The following is a 21,007-nucleotide window of genomic DNA, read 5'->3' as shown; positions in this document are numbered from 1 at the left end:
AGGGAAACAGACAGGGAGAGAGAGAGAGACAAAGACAGAGAGGGAGAGAGAGAGAGAGAGAGGGGCAGTGTGTGAAAGGGAGAAAGGGAGTGAGAGAGGAAGAGGGAGACAGGGAAAGAGAGGGAGATAAGGGGAGAGCGAGAGAGGGAGGGGGGGGAGAGAAGGGGAGGCAGACAGAGCGGAGGGTGGGGACAGAGAGGGAGAGGAGAAGGAGGAGACAGAGGGGGAGAGAGCTAGAGGGACACAGAGAGAGAGACTGAGATAGAGGTGGAGAGAAAGGGAAGAGAGCCAGAGGGACAGAGAGAGAGAGAGAGAGAGAGGCAGAGAGAGAGAGAGAGAGAAACTGAGATAGAGGGGGAAAGAGAGAGAGGGAGACAGAGAGAGAGGGAAACTAAGATAGATGGGGAGAGAGAGAGGGAGACAGAGAGGGACAGAGAGAGAGAGAGAGGGATACATAGAGAGAGACTGAGGTAGAGGGGGAGAGAGAGGGAAGAGAGACAGAGGGACGGACAGAGAGAGAGAAACACTGAGATAGAGGGGAAGAGAAAGAGAGGGAGACAGAGAGAGACCCAGAGAGAGAGAGGGATACATAGAGCGACAGAGAGACTCAGATGGTGGGGGAGAAGGGGGAAGAGAGAAAAGACGGGGGTGGGGACAGAAAAGAGGGGACAGACAGAGAGAGAGACAGAGAGAAAGGGACAGAGAGAGAGAGAGAGAGACAGGGACAGACAGAGAGAAAGAGAGAGAGAGAGACAGAGAGAAAGGGACAGAGAGGGGGAGAGGAGCAGTCAACAGATCGTAAGTGACTCAAACAGCGAGTGCTTTGTGTTGACGGGAGCAGGTAAACGGACATCTTTTGGATTTGAACTTGCCTGTTAGAGTTAGTAATGTTTACAGGGGAATCTAATCGCGGGACAGGATTCCTCCTGGATTCTCCCAGTCTGGTGGGAGAGCTGGGGGCGGGGGCAGGGTGAAAACCACTCGTGTATCCTGGGGGGAAGCTGTGTGTAAATTCTGGAGAAGCCGCCTGGTTATTTTTATAAGGCTGGTGTGGTTTATTTTTTTTCCGGGTTTTGTTTTACTCTGGAGAAGGGAAAGAGAGCTGACCCAGGAAAGGCAGGAGTGCCCTTGGCTGTCTGGGAGGATAGCTGGGGAGTGTGGGACTGGGGAGCAGGCTGTGTGACACAACCTGTTTAGCGTCTAGATCCAACCTGTACAATCCAGCACTCAGAACAACAGAATCCTCCTGTAAATAAGGAGTGAGACAAAAGGTTACAGAGAGCAGAGAACTGGCCTGGGAGGGCTCACTGCATTCAGGTCATCTACTTCTGCTGTCTTTAATTTTGTCCATTTGATTTGATTTGATTTGATTTATTATTGTCACATGTATTGGGATGCAGTGAAAAGTATTGTTTCTTGTGCACTATACAGACAAAGCATACCATTCATAGAGTACACAGGGGAGAAGGATTTATTATTGTCACTTGTACTGGGATACAGTGAAAAGTATTGTTTCTTGCGCGCTATACAGACAAAGCATACCGTTCGTAGAGAAGGAAACGAAAGGGTGCAGAATGTAGTGTTACGGTCATAGCTAGGGTGTAGAGAAAGATCAACTTAATGCGAGGTAGGTCCATTCAAAAGTCTGACAGCAGCAGGGAAGAAGCTGTTCTTAAGTCGGTCGGTACGGGACCTCAGACTTTTGTACCTTTTTCCAGAAGGAAGAAAGTGGAAGAGAGAATGTCCGGGGTGCGTGGGGTCCTTAATTATGCTGGCTGCTTTCCCAAGGCAGCAGGAAGTGTAGACAGAGTCAATGATTGTCCAATCTTGTATCCCCAAAACCAAATGCAATTACCCCGTTAAACTCCCGAACCTACACAACTTTGGACACTAAGAGGCAATTTAGCATGGCCAATCCCCCTAACCTGGACATCTTTGGATTGTGGGAGGAAATTGGAGCATTTGGAGGAAACCCATGCAGACATGGGGAGAATGTGCAAACTCCCCACAGACAGTGACCCATGGCCAGAATTGAACCCAGGTCCCCTGGCACTGCGAAGTGGCAGTGCTAACCACTGTGCCGCCCCACTTGGTTGGAGTGCGGTCACTGTTGTAATGTAGGAAACATGGCAGCCAACTTGTGCACAGCAAGGCCCCAGAAAAGCAGCAATTTGAGAATGACCAAGTCACCTGTCAGGGATAATTGTTGGCCCCAGGACACTGGGGAGACACCTCCCCCCCGACCAACCTCCACCCCCCCCCCCACCCCCCCACCCCCACCGCCGCCGCCCCCACCCTCTCTTCGAAAGACCGGCCAGCAGAGAGGATGGACAGGGGTCTTGGTCTAATATCACATCTCAAAGACAACACCTCTGACAGTGCAGCACTCCCTTGGTGCTGCCTGTCCAAATAGTGCAATATTCCCTCAGAAGACAGAGAATAATGGTGGAAGGGTGTTTTTTTCCAAATGGAAGTCTGTAACTAGTGGTGTTCTGCAGGGATCAGTGCTGGGACCTCTGCTGTTTGTAATATATATAAATAACTTGGGAGAAAATGTATCTGGTCTGATTAGCAAATTTGCGGATGATACTAAGATTGGGGGAGTTGCGGATGGTGATGAAGATTGTCAGAGAATACAGCAGGATGTAGATAGGCTGGAAAATTGGGCAGAGAAATGGCAGATGGAATTTAATCCGGACAAATGCGAGGTGATGCATTTTGGTAGATCCAATCCAAGCTTTAGACTAAATGGCAGAACCATGAGGAGCATAGACACACATAGATCTGGGAGTACAGATCCACAGATCCTTAAAAGTGGCAGCACAGGGGTGAAGAAAACATTCATTGGACGGGGCATCGAGTATAAAGAGCAAATAATGTTACAGTTATATAAAACGTTGGTGAGGCCACATTAGGAATGCTGTGTCCAATCCTGGTCACCGCTCTATCAGAAGGACATGGAGGCTTTGGAGAGGGTACAGGAAAGGTTTACCAGGATGTTGCCTGGTATGGAGAGTATGAGCTACGAGGAGAGGTTGAATAAACTGGGATTGTTCTCCCTGGAAAGACGGAGTCAGAGGGAGTGACCTGATAGAGGTTTATAAGATTATGAGGGGTATGGATAGGGTGAACATTTGGAAGCTTTTTCCCAGGGCAGAAATGACAATCATAAGGGGGCCAATCCACTAACCCGCACATCTCCAGACTGTGGGAGGAAATTGCAGCGTTCGGAGGAAACCCATGCAGACACGGGGAGAACGTGCAAACTCCAGGTTCAGTGGAGATGTGCGGGGGGGGAAGTTTTTTTTACACAGAGGGTGTTGGGGGCCTGGAATGCACTGCCAAGTGAGGTGGTTAAGGCCACCACATTAGCCACATTTAAGACTTATCTGGATGGACACATGAACAGACGGGGAATAGAGGGACGTGAACGGTTGGTTTAGATAGGACAATGTGTTCAGTACAGGATTGGAGGACCAAAGGGCCTGTTTCTGTGCTGTACTGTTTTCAGTTCCGACAGTGTCACACTCTCTCCGTACTCCTTCGCTGTCAGTGCAGTACACTTTCAGTACTGCCCCCTTCGCTAAGTGAAGCTTTTTTTTGTGTCTCATGTGACATCCTAAAACTTTGTGTGGAATATTGACAATAGGATCCCAAGCTCAGGGTTACGAAACTACACCAAAGGCCGGTTTAACTCATGTGGTGATCCTATAATAGGGTAACTTCAGGGCACCCTATTATAGAAAGGATATTTCTCTTGATCCTATAAATATTTTAGTATCACAAGTAGACAATGAAGGTACTGCAGACAGAAATATGAGAAAGGATATTCATAGAATCCTACAGTGCAAAAGGACGCCATTCGGCCTATCGAGTCTGCACTGACCACAATCCCACCCCAGCCCTATCCCCATAGCCCCCTGACACAATTTAGCACGGCCAATCCACCTAACCTGCACATGTTTAGACTGTGGGAGGAAACCAGAGCACCCAGATATTATTAAACTAGAAAGAGCGCAGGAAAGATTCACCAGGATGTTTCCGGGACTTGATGGTTTGAGTTATAAGGAGGCGCTGGATAGACTGGGACTTTTTTCCCTTGAGTGTAGGAGCTTAACGGTGATATTATAGAGGTCGGTAAAATAATGAGGGGCACAGGTCAGCCAGATGGTCAATATCTTTTCCCAAAGGTAGAGGAGTCTAAAACTAGAGGTTTAAGGTGAGAGGGGAGAGATACAAAAGTGTCCAGAGGGGCAATTTTTTTACTCAGAGGGTGGTGAGTGTCTGGAACAAGCTGCCAGAGGCAGTAATAGAGGCGGGTACAATTTTGTCTTTTAAAAAGCGTTTAGACAGTTACATGGGTACGATGGGTATAGAGGGATATGGGCCAAACGCGGGAAATTGGGATTAGCTTAGTGGTTAAAAACTGGGCGGCACGGACAAGTTGAGCTGAAGAGCCTGTTTCCACGCTGTAAACCTCTATGACTGTAAGACGTATAAAGCCCAGATGTATCTGTGAGAGTGGTAGGTAACATGCTAAACTTCCTTAGTCTTCTGAGAAAGTAGAGGTGTTAGTGGGACTTCCTTAACTATAGTGTTGGCATGGGGGGTGGGGGGGGGGGTGACAGGATAGGTTGTTGGTGATCTAGGCACCTAAAAACCTGAAGCTTGAATCACAGTGCAGAAGAGGCTATTCAGTCCATCAACTCTGTGCCAACTCTCTGATAGACTATCAATGCCAGATCCTTATTCTCCAGGGAAGATGGAGGGCAGTGAACAAGTAATCCCAATGTCTGGACTAAGAGACATGATTTCAGATCTCACCACAATGCTTGGGGCTTTTAAATTCAGTGGACTAACTAGATTTGGAATCTGGCAACTAATGCTCGAACCATTGTTAATTTAAAAACTGAGGGTATTTTCACAGTGATTTCATTGCAGTGTTAATTTTTGATTTATTATTGTCACATACAGTGAAAAGTATTGTTTCTTGTGCACTACACAGACAAAACATACCATTCATAGAGAAGGAAAGGAGAGAGTGCAGAATGTAGTGTTACAGTCATAGCTAGGGTGTAGAGAAAGATCAGCTTAATGCGAGGTAGGTCTATTCAAAAGTCTGACAGCAGCAGGGAAGAAGCTGTTCTTGAGCCGGTCGGTACGTGACCTCAGACTTTTGTATCTTCTTTCTGACAGAAGAAGGTGGAAGAGAGAATGTCCGGGGTGCGGGGGGGGGCCTTGATTATGCTGGCTGCTTTTCCCAAGACAGCTAGAAGTATAGACAGAGTCAATGGATGGGAGGCTGGTTTGTGTGATGGATTGGGATACGTTCATGACCTTTTGTAGTTCCTTGCGGTCTTGTTAGAGCAGGAGCCCATACCAAGCTGTGATACAACCAGACAGAATGTTTTCTATGGGGCATCTGTAAAAGTTGGTGAGAGTCGTAGCTGACATGCCAAATTTCCTTAGTCTTCTAAGAAAGTAGAGGCGTTGGTGGGGCTTTCTTAACTATAGTGTCAGCATGGGGGGACCAGGACAGGTTGTTGGTGATCTAGACACCTAAAACCTTGAAGCTCTCGACCCTTTCTACTTCATCCCCGTTGATGTAGACAGGGGCATGTTCTCCTTTACACTTCCTGAAGTCGATGACAATCTCCCTCATCTTGTTGACATTGAGGGAGAGATTATTGTTGCCCGCAACTGTTCACCAGATTCTCTATCTCATTCCTGTACTCTGCCTCGTCATTGTTTGAGACCACTATGGTGTAATTGTCAGCAAATGTGAAAATTGAATTGGAGGGGAGTTTGGCCGCACAGTCATAGGTGTAAAAGGGGTATAGTAGGGGGGCTGAGAACACAGCCTTATAACAGAAGTAAGTCTACTTGTGACTAATAAGTAAACTTTTAACTTGAGATTGATAGATGTTTGTTAGAATGAGGGTTGGGAGGGTGGAAAGTATGTGGATCTAGGTCACAGCTCAGCTATGATCTGGTTTAGTGGCTGGAACAAGCTCGAGGGGCCGAATGGCCTCCTATTTCATACACCATGGGGCTAACTCCACAAAAATTAGTTGGAACAGTGTTAACATCATCATCACGTGGGAGCGAGGTGGGGCATGGGGTAAATTTTCAATCCCCACCTTGCTTAGAATTATAGAATCCTTACAGCGCAGAAGGAAGCCATTCGGCCCATCAAGTCTGCAACGGCCACAATCCTACCCAGGCCTTATCCCCATGATGAACCTACATATTTACACTGCTAATTCCCCCGACACGAAGGGACAAATTAGCACGGTCAATCCACCTAGCCCACAAATCTTTCGGACTGTGGGTGGAAACCAGAGCACCCGCAGGAAACCCACGCAGACATGGAGAGGAGGTACAAACTCCACACAGACAGTGACCCAACGCTGGGAATTGAACCCGGGTCCCTGACGCTGTGAGGCAACAGTGCTAACCCACTGTGCCACCGTGCCTATTATGCTTGTTCTATGCTTCTCTCTCACTTGTTCTCGCACCACTGAAATCCTCCTCTCCCATCCCACCGCACCGCCCCCCCCCCCCCAACCCCTCAACCGCTGAGGGTGCCGCAACCTCTCTAAGGGGGATTTTGGATGCAGTTGCTTAGCAACTAATGAACAGGCCCAGTCCCGGGATCCGGGTGATGTAATGTTCAGCTTTCTTCATCACAAACATTATCCCAGTGGGATGCAATGTTTATTTTTATCACTGTTTAAAGCCAACTCACGTAATTCTCTCCACCTCGTCATCGAATGTAAGCTTTTTAACCATTTCCATCTATCCTCAATCCTTCCCAACCCGAGCACTCACCCATCATCCTTTTTGGACGGAAAGAAAAGTAGAACTTGACACCTTTTGCAACGTCAGGATGTCCCCAACCATTGGGCACGTTGGTAAGCATTGCTGCCTCACAACGCCAGAGACCCGGGTTTGATTCTGGCCACAGGTCACTGTCTGTGTGGAGTCTGCACATTCTCCCCGTCTCTGCGTGGGTTTCTTCCGGGTGCTCCGATTCCCTCCCACAGTCCAAAGATGTGCAGGTTAGGTGGATTGGCCATGCTAACTTGCTCCTTAGTGTCTAAAGATGTGCACATTAGGTGGATTGGCCATGCTAAATAGCCCCTTAGTGTCCAAAGATGTGTAGGTTAGGTGGATTGGCCATGCTAAATTGCCCCTTAGTGTCCAAAGATGTGCAGGTTTGATGGATTGGCTATACTAAATTGCCTCTTAGTGTCCAAAGATGTGCAGGTTAGGGGGATTGGCCATGCTAAATTGCTCCCTCGTGTCAGGGGGCTTAGCAGGGCAAATACATGGAGATTGTGCTGGGTACAGACCCAATGGGCCGGATGGCCTCCTTCTGCACTGTACAGATGCTATGAAGTACATCTTGAGATAAAACAGAAAATGCTCGATAAACACAGCAGTTCTGACAGCTGCTGTGGAGGGAGAAACAGAGTTAAGAGTTTTGAGTGGGTGTGACCTGACTCAGAGCAAAAGATGGGTACAAATGCGATGGATTATATAGGTGGAGGAGGGGTGGGGGGTGTGAAGAAAAGGTCAGGAGAGGTCAGAGGAAAGGAGAGATTGACAAAGATCTCAAAGGTACAAGACAAAGGGAGTGTGAATGGTGCCCTTAATGTCTTTAGAAGGTTCTCATAGCAGCCTAAAGATAAAATAGCAGAGTGTGTTAATCAGAGAAAGCTTGAAGTAATGATTGAACTGTTAGATCACATTTGGTACATTGTGTACAGGTCGCCACACTTGGTCAAAAGAAATGGTGTTGGGGCCCACCTCAATCATAGAATCCCTACAGAAGGAGGCCATTCAGCCCATCGAGCCTGCACCGACAACAATCCCACCCAGGCCACAATCCCAGGTATTTGTCCTGCTAGTCCCCCTGACACTAAGGGGCAATTTAGCATGGCCAATCCACCTAACCTGCACATCTTTGGACACTAAGGTGCAATTTAGCACGGCCAATCCACCTAACCTGCACATCTTTGTACAGAGGAGATATCAGGGGTAAGTTTTTCACTCAGGATGGTGGGTGAGTGGAATCAGCTGACGTCGGTAGTGGTGGAGGCAAATTCGATAGGGTTTTTCAAGAGACTTCTGGATGAGTACATGGGAATTAATAGAATTGAGGGTTATAGGAAGCGTAGTAGGTATGGATATCATTGCGCAACTTGTGGGCCGAAGGGCCTGTTTGTGCTGTAGTTTTTCTATGTTCTATATTCTTTGGACACTAAGGGGCAATTTAGCAGTGGCAATCCACGAAGCCTGCACATCGTTGGACATTAAGGGGCAATTTAGCATGGCCAATCCACCTAACCGCACATCTTTGGACACTAAGGGGCAATTTAGCAGTGGCAATCCCCCTAACCGCACATCTTTGGACACTAAGGGGCAATTTAGTGTAGCCAATCCACCTAACCTACACATCTTTGGACTGTAGGAGGAAACCGGAGCACCTGTTTCATAGTCTCACAAGTAGGCTTACGTTAACACCGCAATGAAGTTACTGAGAAAATCTCCGAGTTGCCACACACTGTTTGGGGTAACACTGAGGGAGAATTTAGCACTCCAACCAGCACGTCTTTTGGGAGGAAAGCAGAGCATCCGAGGAAACCCACGCAGACACGGGGAGAATGTGCGGGCAGTGTCTCCCCCGCCCCCCCAAGCTGGAAATCGAACCGGGGTCCCTGGCGCTGCGAGGCAGCCGTGCTAACCACTGTGCCGCCCTGTCTTGGGGGAACTGGCTGCTGTGGTTTACGGTTCCGAAAATCTTGCTCTGGATCAGAGGGAGTTAGACAGTGGGCCGCACATGGTGAAATCAGTGGAAGGAGCAATAACCTCCGCGATTTAAAAACAAGCGTTTGTGCATTGTGGTTGCTACGATGGTGCCAGCCTGCACTAGTGTTTGGCCCTCCTCATTGGCGGCTCGGTTGCCAGGGAAAGATTTAATTCCCTGCGCTCGAGTAAGGGAGAAGTGAGTTAATTATTTAGAATTTAATTAGTGGCTGGGCGACTGTGAGGGATTAGAGGGTGTTACTCGGGCGAGTTTGACAACACCGGCTGCAGTGTGCGAGCGTCTGCTCGGTAGGTATCCCGGAATGTTCCGCTTTCCGTCCTCCCTCTGTACGGGTGACGGAGCGAGGCGATGGGTCAGTGTTGCGGACATGGTTTCCGAAGCTAACTTCTGTCCCTGAAACTTTGGGGAGTTGAGAGATTGAGGGCAGGATTCGATACTGTATATTGAGTTTCTGGAACAGAAACAGGCCCTTCTTCCCAACTAGTGCCTGCTGGGCCGCATGTGGCCCTCCTCCTGCACCCCCGCCCCTTTGCCCTGAAAGCATTTAAACACTAAGATGCAGCGAGATGTCTGCAAAGTACTTTTGGCCGTCCCAAAGATGGCCCTGAACCTGCATCACCGGGCGCTGGGATCTTGCTGTGCACGGAATCGAAGCTGTTTACATGCGGGAAAGGGCCAGCCCAGACTGGAAAATGGCCTCTACCTGAGTGTGCCTGCACCTCGCTTGTGTGAAACGCGTTCCCAAATTAGGATGTTGCAGTATATGGGGAGGGAGGGGGTGGGATGTTGAATGGATAGAGGGATGTATTCTCTTTGGACGTCAGTGGGTATCTCTGGAGCGTGTCGAATCTAGACTCAGCAGGAAGGTCCCCCAGACCCCTCTAGCCTCTGTCGGTCCCGCTCCAGAGACCCGAGAACGAAAACCTCAGCTCATGTGCGCAGTGCAGCACTGAGGGGGTGCTGAACTGCCGGAGGCGCGGTTGTGAGGACCGTTGGGGGCGGTACAGTGGCAAACGCTGCTCCCGTGCAGCGCCAGGGACCAGGGTTCGATAGCCAGCTTGGGGTCACAGTCTGTGTGGAGTCTGCACGTTCTTCCCGTGTCTGAGTGGGTTTCCTCCGGGTGCTCTGGTTTCCTCCTGCACTCCAAAGATATGCAGGTTAGGTGGATTGGCCATGCTAAATTGTTCCTTAGTATCCAAACACGTGCAGGTTAGGTGGGTTGGCCATGCTAAATTGCCCCTTAGTGTCCAAACACGTGCAGGTTAGGTGGATTAGCCCTGGTAAAGTGTGTGGAGTTACGGAGATAAGACTGGGTAAGTTGCTCTGTTGGAGAGTCAATGCCGAGGTGATGGGCCGAACGGCCTCCTTCTGCATGGCAGGGATTCTATGATTCTCTAAACACAACAACTGCTCTTTTCTCTCTTTGTCTCCAGGTGTAACTGGTCCATCTGAAGAGCGTTTGACAAGATGTCGCTCCACAACTTCCAGTTCATCCACAGTATTAAGAACTCTCCGGCGGTTTTCCGTCGGAGGTTTAAGAAGGACAAGACCAAGAATCTGTCGCACGGCGACCCGCTCTTCAAGGTGCACTACATGGGTTTGGAGAAAATCTATTCGCTGCAGGTTGAGCAGACCAGGGAGGTGGTCAACCGGCTGGTGGGCAAGGAGTCGGGCAAGAGCAGCAAGGACCACGCCCTGGTGGTACGGCCCCGCTACCTGGAGGTGAAGGAGATCTCCAGCGGCCGGCAGATCACTAAGACTTACCTCCATGACATTGCCTACTGCACGGCGGACAGGGGCCACACCAACATCTTTCTCTACATCTGCAAGAGCAAAGGGCAGCTCCAGTGCCGCGTCTTCCTGTGTAACAAGGCAGAGAAAGCCAAGGCCATCACCGTCTGCCTGGCCAAGTCCTTCGAGGCTGCGTTCAGCCAATGGCACGAGGCGTACGGCCGCCAAGGGTTGCCGGGCCCCGCCTCAGATGCCAATCCCAGCTCCGAAGATCAGGACAATCCTCACAGCCGCACAGAGAAAGGTGAGGGAGAACCATAAATGCATTTGTTCCATTCACCTCTGGGAGTGTGTTCCACATTCATAGAAAACCCACAGTGCAGAAAGAGGCCATTTGGCCCACTGTGTCTGCACAATCCCACCTAGGCCCGACTCCCATATCCCTACACATTTACCCACGTATCATTCCAACCTACACATCTCAGGACACTAAGGGGCAATTTTAGCATGGCCAATGCACCCTAACCTGCACATCTTTGGATTGTGGGAGGAAACCGGAGCACCCAGAGGAAACCCACGCAGACACAGGGAGAATGTGCAAACTCCACACAGATCCAAGCCGGGAATCAAACCCAGGTCCCTGGAGCTGTGAAGCAGCAGTGCTAACCACTGTGCTAGCGTGCTGCCCCAAACTCTCTGGGTGCAGACAGTTTTTCTGAATACCCCCTCTCCCCAACACTTGGATTCCTTGACTATCTTGTATTGAGCTTAGATTTTCAAAGCCTTAAAACTCGCGTTTCTGTAGAGCCTGTCACAACCTCAGCCACAGCTAAGGGAGCAGTGACCACAATATGATAGCATTTACCCTGCAGTTTGAGATGGGGAGTGTGGAATCAGATATAACGGTATTACAGTTAAATAAAGGTAACTACAAAGACACGAGGGAGGAGCTGGCCAGATTGGGAAGAGAGCCTAGCAGGGAAGACAGCAATGGCAGGAGATTTTGGGGGCTACTCGGGAAGTAGAACAGAAATTCCTGGCTGGGGGCACAGTGGTTAGCACTGCTGCCTCACAGCGCCGGAGACTTGGGTTCGATTCCTGGTTCGGGTCACTGTCTGTGTGCAGTTTGTACATTCTCCCTATGTCTGCGTGGGTTTCCTCCGGGTGCTCCGGTTTCCTCCCACAGTCTGAGAGACCTGCTGGTTAGGGTGCATTGGCCGTGCTAAATTTTCGCTCAGTGTTACCCAAACAGGGTCTGGAGTGTGGCGACTAGGGGATTTTCACAGTGACTTCATTGCAGTGTTAATGCAAGCCTACTGATAAATAATCTTTAAACTTTAAATTCATTCCAAGGAGGGGGGTACATGCTAGGAGGAGGAGGCTGACGAGGGAAGTCAAGGACAGCGTAAAAGCTAAAGAGAAAGCATACAAAGTGGCAAGGATAATGGAAAGCCAGAGGATTGGGAAGCTTTTAAAAGCGAAGAGAACAACTAAAAAAACAATAAGAGGGGGGAAGATGAAGTATGAGTGCAACGGAGCTAATAAAATAAAAGAAGATAGGAAGAGTTTTTTTCAATATATAAAAGGTAAGAGAAAGAGACAAAAATAGACATTGGACCACTGGAAAATGAGGTTGGAGAAGTAATAATAGGAAACAAAGAAATGGCAGAGGAACGAAATAGTTATTTTGCATCAGTCTTCACTGTGGAAGACACCAGTGGGATGCCACATCTCCAGGAGAATCAGGAGGTACAGGTGAGGCCATCACTAAAGAGAAGGTTTTGGGAAAACTAAAAGGTCTGAAGGTGGATAAATAAACTGGACCAGATGGACTACGCCCCCATGGTTCTAAAAGAAATAACTGAGGAAATTGTGGAGGCAATGATGATCTTTCAAGAATCATTGGAGGCAGGAGGGTTTCAGAGGGCTGGAAAGTAGCTAATGTAACACCGCTGTTTAGGAAGGGAAAGAGGCAACAGATGGAAAATTATAGGCCAGCTCGCATGACTTTGATCTTTGGCAAAATTTTAGAGTCCATTATTAAAGATGAGATCGCAGATTACTTGGAAGTGCATGATAAAATAGGACTGAGTCAGTACAGCTTCGTCAAGGGGAAGTCATGTCTGACAAATCTGTTAGAGTTCTTTGAGAGGGTAACAAGGAAGTTAGATAAAAGAGAACCAGTGGACGTGATTTATTTAGACTTCCAGAAGGCCTTTGAAAAGGTGCTGCATAGGAGACTGTTAAATCAGTTAAGCGCCCATGGTGTTCAGGGTAAGGTTCTGGCATGGGTAGAATGGCTGAAGGCAGAGAGTGGGGAATAAAGGGATCTTTTACAGCTGGTGACTTGTGGTGTGTCTCAGGGGTTGGTGCTGGGACCACAACTTTTCACAATATACATTAACAATTTGGAAGAAGGAACTGAAGGCACTGTTGCTAAGTTTGCTATGATACAAAGATATGTAGAGGGACAAAGATGTGCAGGTTAGGTGGATTTGCCATACTAAATTGCCCCTTAGTGTCCAAAGATGTATAGGTTAGGTGGATTGGCCATGCTAAATTGCCCCATGGTTTCCAGGCCCACAATCAGTTCTTTCTCTGTAACTCCACACATTTTACCATGACCAATCCCTTTAACCTGCATATCTTTGGACACTAAGGGGCAATTTAGCATGGCCAATCCACCTAACCTACACATCTTTGGATGCTAAGGGACATTATAGCATGGCCAATCCACCTAACCCGCACATCTTTGGACACTAAGGGGCAATTTAGCATGGCCAATCCATCTAACCTACACATCTTTGGACACTAAGGGGCAATTTAGCATAGCCAATCCACCTAACCCGCACATCTTTGGACACTAAGGGGCAATTTAGCATGGCCAATCCACCTAACCTACACATCTTTGGACACTAAGGGACATTATAGCATGGCCAATCCACTTAACCTGTACTTGCGTCACCAGATTCTTTGGAACATTGACTAAGATTGGCAGTGGTGTTTATGACAAAAATAGGAATTTAAAAGCTTATAAATAATCTACTGCTGTTTCATTCCAAAGATATGCGGGTTCGGTGAATTTACCCATGGTTCTGGTGTTAAAGTTTTGACCTCTTGTTCTGAAAATCCCCATCAGAGGAAATACTTCCTCAGCATCGATTCTCCGAAACTCTTAAAATTTTAAACGTCTCAACTAGATCACTCCTTGACCTTTAAACCTTGACGTTTCAGGCCAGGTTTAGTAGGGCTGACCTCACGACTTAACCCTTGAAGCCCTGATGGTAATCTGGCCAACGCTCCTCCTCACCTCCCCCTTGGCCAACAGCGCTAAGGCAGGTTGCCTTGCCATCATCACCATTGCTGTTGGTGGGATCTTGCTGTTCATGTGCTGGTTGTTGGGTTTCCTACATTACAATATATCCTTCTGTGGATACGATGCCCAGAACTCAAGGCGAATGGGCCCAAACTGGGCTCCCAACCATCAATGGCAAAGCCATTTCAAAGAACAATGAGCATTGATGGACGTTCCCTTACTTCACCCTGTGTTTTTCAGAGTAGGTACGTAACTTAAGAGATGTTCCCTTATCTAGACCTACGCATTAACTGAGGATGATAAGGATCGATCGCAATGAACCTTAAAATAAAGATATCCTGGGGAAGAGATATGTTCGGAGATAGAACACCTTTCATGTCATTGAGAAGAGACAGATATGAATGATTCCGTTAACCTTTGACAGCAGAACTCAAGAAGTGATTAAGTTACTTTCCAAGCGCTATATGGGATTAATTCCTTCTTGAAAGGCAGTGTTCCTGCCAATTTTTATACAAAGGAATATTTTCTGGCGAGATAAAGGCAGCGTTTCCTGAATTAAAAACACGGGGAGAACTCCGCTAACAGGTCAGGCAGCAAGTGCGGAGAGGGGGAGAGAAACAGAGGTGACATTTTCAGTTGTGTGTGTCTCACTCGGAACAGGGAATGAGCTGGGAGGATGTTTGTCTGTGGCGATCTTACAGATTGCAAAAATTAGACTCAAGTTCCCCAGAGCACTGGAGGTTAAGGGGTTTGAGTCATAGAGGTTTACAGTGTGGAAACAGGCCCTTTGGCCCAACTTGTCCATGCTGCCCCCTTTTTTAAACTCCTGAGCTAATCCCAATTGCCCGCTTTTAGCCCATATCCCTCTATACTCATCTTACCCATGTAACTGTCTAAAGGCTTTTTAAAAGACAAAATTGTACCCACCTCTACGACTGCCTCTGGCAGCTCGTTCCAGACACTCACCACCCTCTGTGTGAAAGAACAGCCCCTCTGGACAATTTTGTATCGCTCCCCTCTCATTTTAAACCTAAGCCACCTGGTTTTTAGACTCTCCTACCTTTGGGAAAATATATTGACTGTCTAGCTGACCTGTGCCTCTCATTATTTTGTAGATCTCTATAAGATCACCCCTCAGCCTCCTACGCTCCAGAGAAAGAGTCCTAGTCTATCCAGTCTCTCCTTATAACTCAAACTTAATTTGATGAAGTTTTTTTGTAGTATCACAGAATTCCTACAGTGCAGAAAGAGGCCCTTTGGCCCATCGAGTCTACACCAACCACAATCCCTCGCAACCCCAGATATTTACCCTGCCAGACCCCCAGACACTAGGGGGCAATTTACCATGGCCAATCCATCTAACTTGTACACCTTTGGACACTAAGAGCAATGTAGCATGGCCAATCCATCTAACCTGCACATCTTTGGACCCTAAGGGACAATGTAGCATAGCCAATCCACCTAACCTGCACATCTTTGGACACTGAGGGGCAATGTAGCACGGCCAATCCACCTACCTTGCACATCTTTGGGCGCTGAGGGGCAATGTAGCATAGCCAATCCACCTAACCTGCACATCTTTGGACACTGAGGGGCAATGTAGCATGGCCAATCCACCTAACCTACACATCTTTGGACCCTAAGGGGCAATGTAGCATGGCCAATCCACCTAACCTGCACATCTTTGGACCCTAAGGGGCAATGTAGCATGGCCAATCCACCTAACCTACACATCTTTGGACCCTAAGGGGCAATGTAGCATGGCCAATCCACCTAACCTGCACATCTTTGGACACTGAGGGGCAATGTAGCATGGCCAATCCACTTAACCTACACATCTTTGGACCCTAAGGGGCAATGTAGCATGGCCAATCCACTTAACCTACACATCTTTGGATACTCCTTCTGCAATGTACGCCCCTATGATTCTACGTCTATCTCATTTTCCACAGGGAGCTCGCTGGAGGAGTCGTCGGAGCTTAGCCGCTCGTTGGAAAGCGACGAGGAGGCGGAGGCAAGGATGCACCGCGAGTTTCTCCAGAGGGCAACATCTTTCCGGGCCCCCCACCGCCTGGACACGGGGTACCACGACATGGAGGAGCTGACCAGGGATTCCTGCGTCCAGGAGCTGGTGGGGGGTGAGCCAGAAGGGGACTGACCAGCCCTCTTGTCCGCATTGATTCTTTCTTGAACCCTGGGGGCGGTGAGGGTGGCAGGAGAGAAAATCAGTTTGGTAGCACCCACCCCTCACGGGACAAAGGTCAAAAATTTCAAACTTACGGATGAGGCTTTTGTTGATCTCTTTTTTTGGAACAGCTTTTTAAAAACACAGATCCTCGGAGCAAGGTTAACCATGCTTAACCTTGACTGCTTAACCATGAACCCCACGTGCACAGCGTGTGATGTATTCAGCACTCCAGAAGCAGCATTGAGCCTGTTGTGTGGAAGATGACTCCCTCCCCACCCCAGCCCAATAACACTTGCTTCATGACTCTTTAGTTGACTGATTCTATTTTGACCTCATCCCTACGAGCGTGGGGTATATTCTGCGGAGTTTAACAGATGCGACCGCATTGAAATGTAGACAATCCTTACAGTGTTTGGCAGGGTAGATGCTCCGAGGTGTGTGTTTGCACTTGATTCAAGAACGTGTTGGGGAGGGGAGGGGGAGAAGGAGGGAAACATGGAGGTGGGGCAAGAGAGAGATGTCATGGTCTTGGGAAACTTTTAACAAGATTAGCCAGGGAGAAGGGGGGGGTGGAATTCAGAAAGAATGTTCCCCATGGTGGTGGGTGGGGAGCTGGGGGGGAGGGGAGGGGGGAGAGATGTCCAGAACTAGGGGGTCATAGTGTGAGGATAAGAGATAAACCCTTTAGGACTGGGGGTGAGGAGAAATTTCCTCTCCCAGAGAATGGTGAATGCGTGGAATTCTCCCCCACAGAAAGTAGTTGAGGCCAAAACGTGTGATTTCAAGAAGGAATTAGATATCACTCTTGGGGCTAAAGGGATAGAGGGATATGGGGGTGGGGAGGAGGTGGGGGAGATCAGGATATTGGATTTGATGGTCAGCCATGATCAAAATGGACGGCGGAGCAGACTCGAATGGCCTCCTCCAGCTTCTAGGTTCTACGATACAGGGTCGGCCATTTTGGACTGAGGTGAGAGAAATTCTTTCACTCAGAATTTGGTGAAAGTTTGGAATTTTTTCCCTGAGACAGCTCAGTTGCTCAATTTAGACTCAAACGGGGAGGTTTTTAGATGCTAAGGGGGAGGGGGGCGAGGTTCGGACGGGAAGACAAACTTGAGTTGGAAAGTCAGCTACGATCGTGTTGAGTGGCAGAGCAGGCTCGAGGGGCCAAATGGCCAACTCGTCCTCCTATTTCTTTTGTCCTTGACAACCTTATCTGATGCCAGAGTGCAGCCGTGGACTGTTTACCATAAGGGGAGCTTTGATTAGCTCCAGAGAGAGAGAGAGAGAGCAAAGGTGGCTTCGCTTGACAAACACTGCTCCCCTCCCCAAACATCTTTCGACTATCCCGAGTGTTTCTCTGGGACGTTCCGGGACACTGGCGGGGAGACTTGAAGCTGTCTTACGAAACTCCACTGTCACCGACTGCTACCAGGGGTGGTTGTTAACTGGCAAATTACTGGAGGAACGCAACAATTTTACGCTAACCCGCGGTTTGTCGTCGATGACGCAACAGCCCCTCTGAGAGGGAGGGGCTCTGATCGCTGAAATGATCTTGTCTTTCGACATTCTGTCAGTTGGAAGGAATGTTTGTGATAAGGTTTAAAAAATGCAAACTCCCTCTTTGTCTGCTGTTGGCCAATGGCAGATAACACACTAAATTGTTTGAGTACAAGTGGGTTTTTTTTTAGTGGGACTGTTCTATATTTCCAATAAATATTGAAATGTAGTTACTTGTCTCGGACAGAGTTGTGCTTCCAATCCCCAAATTCTCTATGACCTTTCACCTCTGTAACATCGCCCATTTGTCTGCTCCTGTAACCCTCGCCCCGCGCTTCTAGAATTTACCATTCCAACGCAGTCCGTTCCCGACATAAGAAATCAAACGTGGTTCCCAGCTCGCACCACGTTCCAGTCACTGATTATCCACACCCTGTGCTCGCTGCTCTACACTGATCGGTATCTGGCCATCCCTCAGTGTTAGAATTCTCACCCTTATTTTCAAAATCCTTCATGCCCCCTCTCTTCTCCCTCCCTATCTCTGTAACCTCCTCCAGCCCCACACCCCTCCCTATCTCTGTAACCTCCTCCAGCCCCCACACCCCTCCCTATCTCTGTAACCTCCTCCAGCCCCCACACCCCTCCCTATCTCTGTAACCTCCTCCAGCCCCACACCCCTCCCTATCTCTGTAACCTCCTCCAGCCCCACACCCCTCCCTATCTCTGTAACCTCCCCCAGCCCCCACATCTCTCCCTATCTCTGTAACCTCCTCCAGCCCCTACATCTCTCCCTATCTCTGTAACCTCCTCCAGCCCCTACACCCCCTCCCTATCTCTAACATCCTCCAGCCCCTTGAAACCTCCTCCAGCCTCGACACCCCTCCCTATCTCTTAACCTCCCTCAGCCCCTTGAACCCTCCCCACCTCTGAAACCTCCTCCAGCCCTACAACACTCCCTATCTCTGTAACCTCCTCCAGCCTCTACACCCCTCCCTATCTCTTAACCTCCCTCAGCCCCAACACCCCTCCCTATCTTTTGTAACCTCCTCCAGCCCCTACACCCGCTCCCTATATCTGAAACCTCATCCAGCCCCTACATCCCTCCCTATCTCTGAAACCTCCTCCAGCTCCTACACCCACTCCCTATCTCTGTAACCTCCTCCAGACCCTCTTGAGGGTCCCCTGATTTCCATCACTCCACCTTCCCCTCCAGCTTCCTGTGACCCTGAGCTCTGAAATTCCCTCCCTAAACCTCTCCGTCTCTCGAGTTTTGAAATACTCCCTGAAACCAATTTCTTTGACTGAACCTATAGTCACCTGTCCTCACATTTCACGGAATGGCTCACAGTGGCTTTTTGTGTTGGTAATATAACTTGGGGAGTTTTACCCAGTTCTACGCACTCACTCAATCGTTGAGTACCTGTTGACAGTGTGTTCGAGCTATTTCCCAGTGGAACAGGAGGGACGTCACAAAGCTTACATTTTTACACCAAAGTGACAACGCGCGCGAAAACGCATGAATCAACATCCTGTTCCAGCAATAAGCAGATTGACCAGTTTATGTTACACTTGTACTATTCCACGTTGGATCAAGTATCTTGTGTTTACACGGAGGCCAAAGTATCACTATTTACATTTGGAGTTTTTTTTGTTTATTTGTCCATGGGATCTGGCAAGAGTTAGACAGGGCAGATTCAGAAAGAATGTTCCTGATGGAGTCCAGAACTAGAGGTCAGAGTTTGAGGATAAGCGGTAAACCTTTTAGGACTGAGGTGAGGAGAAATTTCTTCACCCAGAGGGTGGTGAAAAAGTTTAAACTTTTTAAACTTATTTATTAGTGTCGCAAGTAGGTTTGCATTAACACTGCAATGAAGATAGGGGAGGTAATGGCTTAGTGGTGTTATCGCCAGACTGTTTAATCTGGAACTACTAATCCAGAAACTCAGCTAATGTTCTTGGTTCGAATCCCGCCACGGCAGATGGTGGAATTTGAATTTAATGAAAGAAATCTGGAATTAAGAGTCTACTGATGACCCATTGTTGGAAAAAAGCCCATTTGGTTCCCTTTAGGGAAGGAAATCTGCTGTCCTTACCCGGTCTGGCCTACATGTGACTCCAGAGCCACAGCCAATATGGTTGACTCTCAACTGCCCTCTGACCAAGGGCAACTAGGGACGGGCAATAAATGCGGCCATCCAGCAGTGCCCATGCCCCACAAATGAATGAGAAAGAAAGTTACTGTGAAAATCCCCTAGTCGCCACACCTATTTGGGTAACACTGCAGGAGAATTTAGCACGGCCAATCCATCTAACCAGCACGTCTTTGGACTGTGGGGGGAAACTCACACAGACACGGGGAGAACGTGCAGACTCCGCACAATGACCCAAGCCAGGAATCGAACCCGGGTCCCTTGCGCCGTGAGTCAACAGTGTTACGTGTGGAATTCACTACCACAGAGAGTAGCTTAATGCAGAGAAGTGTGAGGTATTGTACTTTGCAAGGACAAACCAAGATAGAACATACAAGGTAAATGGTAGGGCACTGGGATCTGGGAATACAGATACATAATTCCCTAAAAGTGGCGTCACAGGTAGATAGGGTTGTAAAGAGTGCTTTTGGTACATTGGCCTTTATAAATCAAAGTATTGAGTTGGAATGTTATGGTGAGGTTGTATAACAGTAAGAAGTCTGACAACACCAGGTTTAAGTCCGACCGATTTATTTGATATTAAACTCACAAGCTTTCGAGGTTAAACTCTTCGTCAGGTGAATGGAGAGTTCTGGCCTCAGACAGAGCATATAAAGCACAGACAGTTTACAGATTACTGATTAGAATGTGAATCTTTACACCTAACCTGCTATTCAAGTCTTAAAGTGGCCGGCAATGTGAGTGGAAGGAGCACTGATCACAGGCTAAAGAAATGTGTATTGTCTCCAGACAGTACAGTAAGTGAGGTTTTGCAAACCCCGGTAAGTCATGGAGGTTACAGATAGTGTGACATGAACCCAAGATCCCTGTTGAGGCCGTCCTCATGTGTGCGGAATTTGGCTATTAGTTTCTGCTCAGCGACTCTGCGCTGTCGTGTGTCGTGAAAGCCGCCTTGGAGAACGTTTACCCGAAGATCAGAGGTGGAATGTCCCGAAGCATGGTATATTGGGGAGACCATACAGAGGCTACGACAATGGATGAATGAACACTGCTCGACAATCACCAGGCAAGACTGTTCCCTTCCTGTTGGCGAACACTTCAGCGGTCACGGGCATTCAGCCTCTGACCTCTGGGTAAGTACTCTCCAAGGTGGCCTTCACAACACACGACAGCGCACAGTCGCTGAGCCAAGTTCTGCACACATGAGGACGGCCTCAACTGGGATCTTGGGTTCATGTCGCACTATCTGTAACCCCCGTGACTTACCTGGGTTTGCAAAACCTCACTTA

General features: G+C 48.5%; 1 protein-coding gene across 3 annotated transcripts; it reads left to right on the top strand.

The window, feature by feature from the left end:
- The first annotated feature begins 680 nt into the window (after window positions 1-680).
- Window positions 681-16,520, top strand: LOC145337093 (uncharacterized). Of its 3 annotated transcripts, XM_080181844.1 has the most exons (4): window positions 681-841; window positions 7,773-7,897; window positions 10,267-10,868; window positions 15,833-16,520. In XM_080181844.1, the coding sequence occupies exons 3-4, from the start codon at window positions 10,301-10,303 to the stop codon at window positions 16,036-16,038; spliced, it is 774 nt and encodes a 257-aa protein (XP_080037970.1). In that variant the 5' UTR covers window positions 681-841; window positions 7,773-7,897; window positions 10,267-10,300; the 3' UTR covers window positions 16,039-16,520. The 3 variants fall into 3 exon arrangements, with proteins under 3 accessions (XP_080037970.1, XP_080037969.1, XP_080037971.1); XM_080181843.1 differs by lacking the exon at window positions 7,773-7,897; XM_080181845.1 differs by lacking the exons at window positions 681-841; window positions 7,773-7,897 and adding an exon at window positions 9,073-9,120.
- Window positions 16,521-21,007: the final 4,487 nt, after the last annotated feature.

The sequence above is a fragment of the Carcharhinus amblyrhynchos genome, unplaced genomic scaffold, assembly GCF_965287045.1.
Source record: "Carcharhinus amblyrhynchos unplaced genomic scaffold, sCarAmb.v2.hapA scaffold_43, whole genome shotgun sequence".
Taxonomy (NCBI): domain Eukaryota; kingdom Metazoa; phylum Chordata; class Chondrichthyes; order Carcharhiniformes; family Carcharhinidae; genus Carcharhinus; species Carcharhinus amblyrhynchos.
The sequence above is the reverse complement of the archived record's forward strand: the minus strand, read 5'-3'. Positions and strand labels throughout refer to the sequence as shown.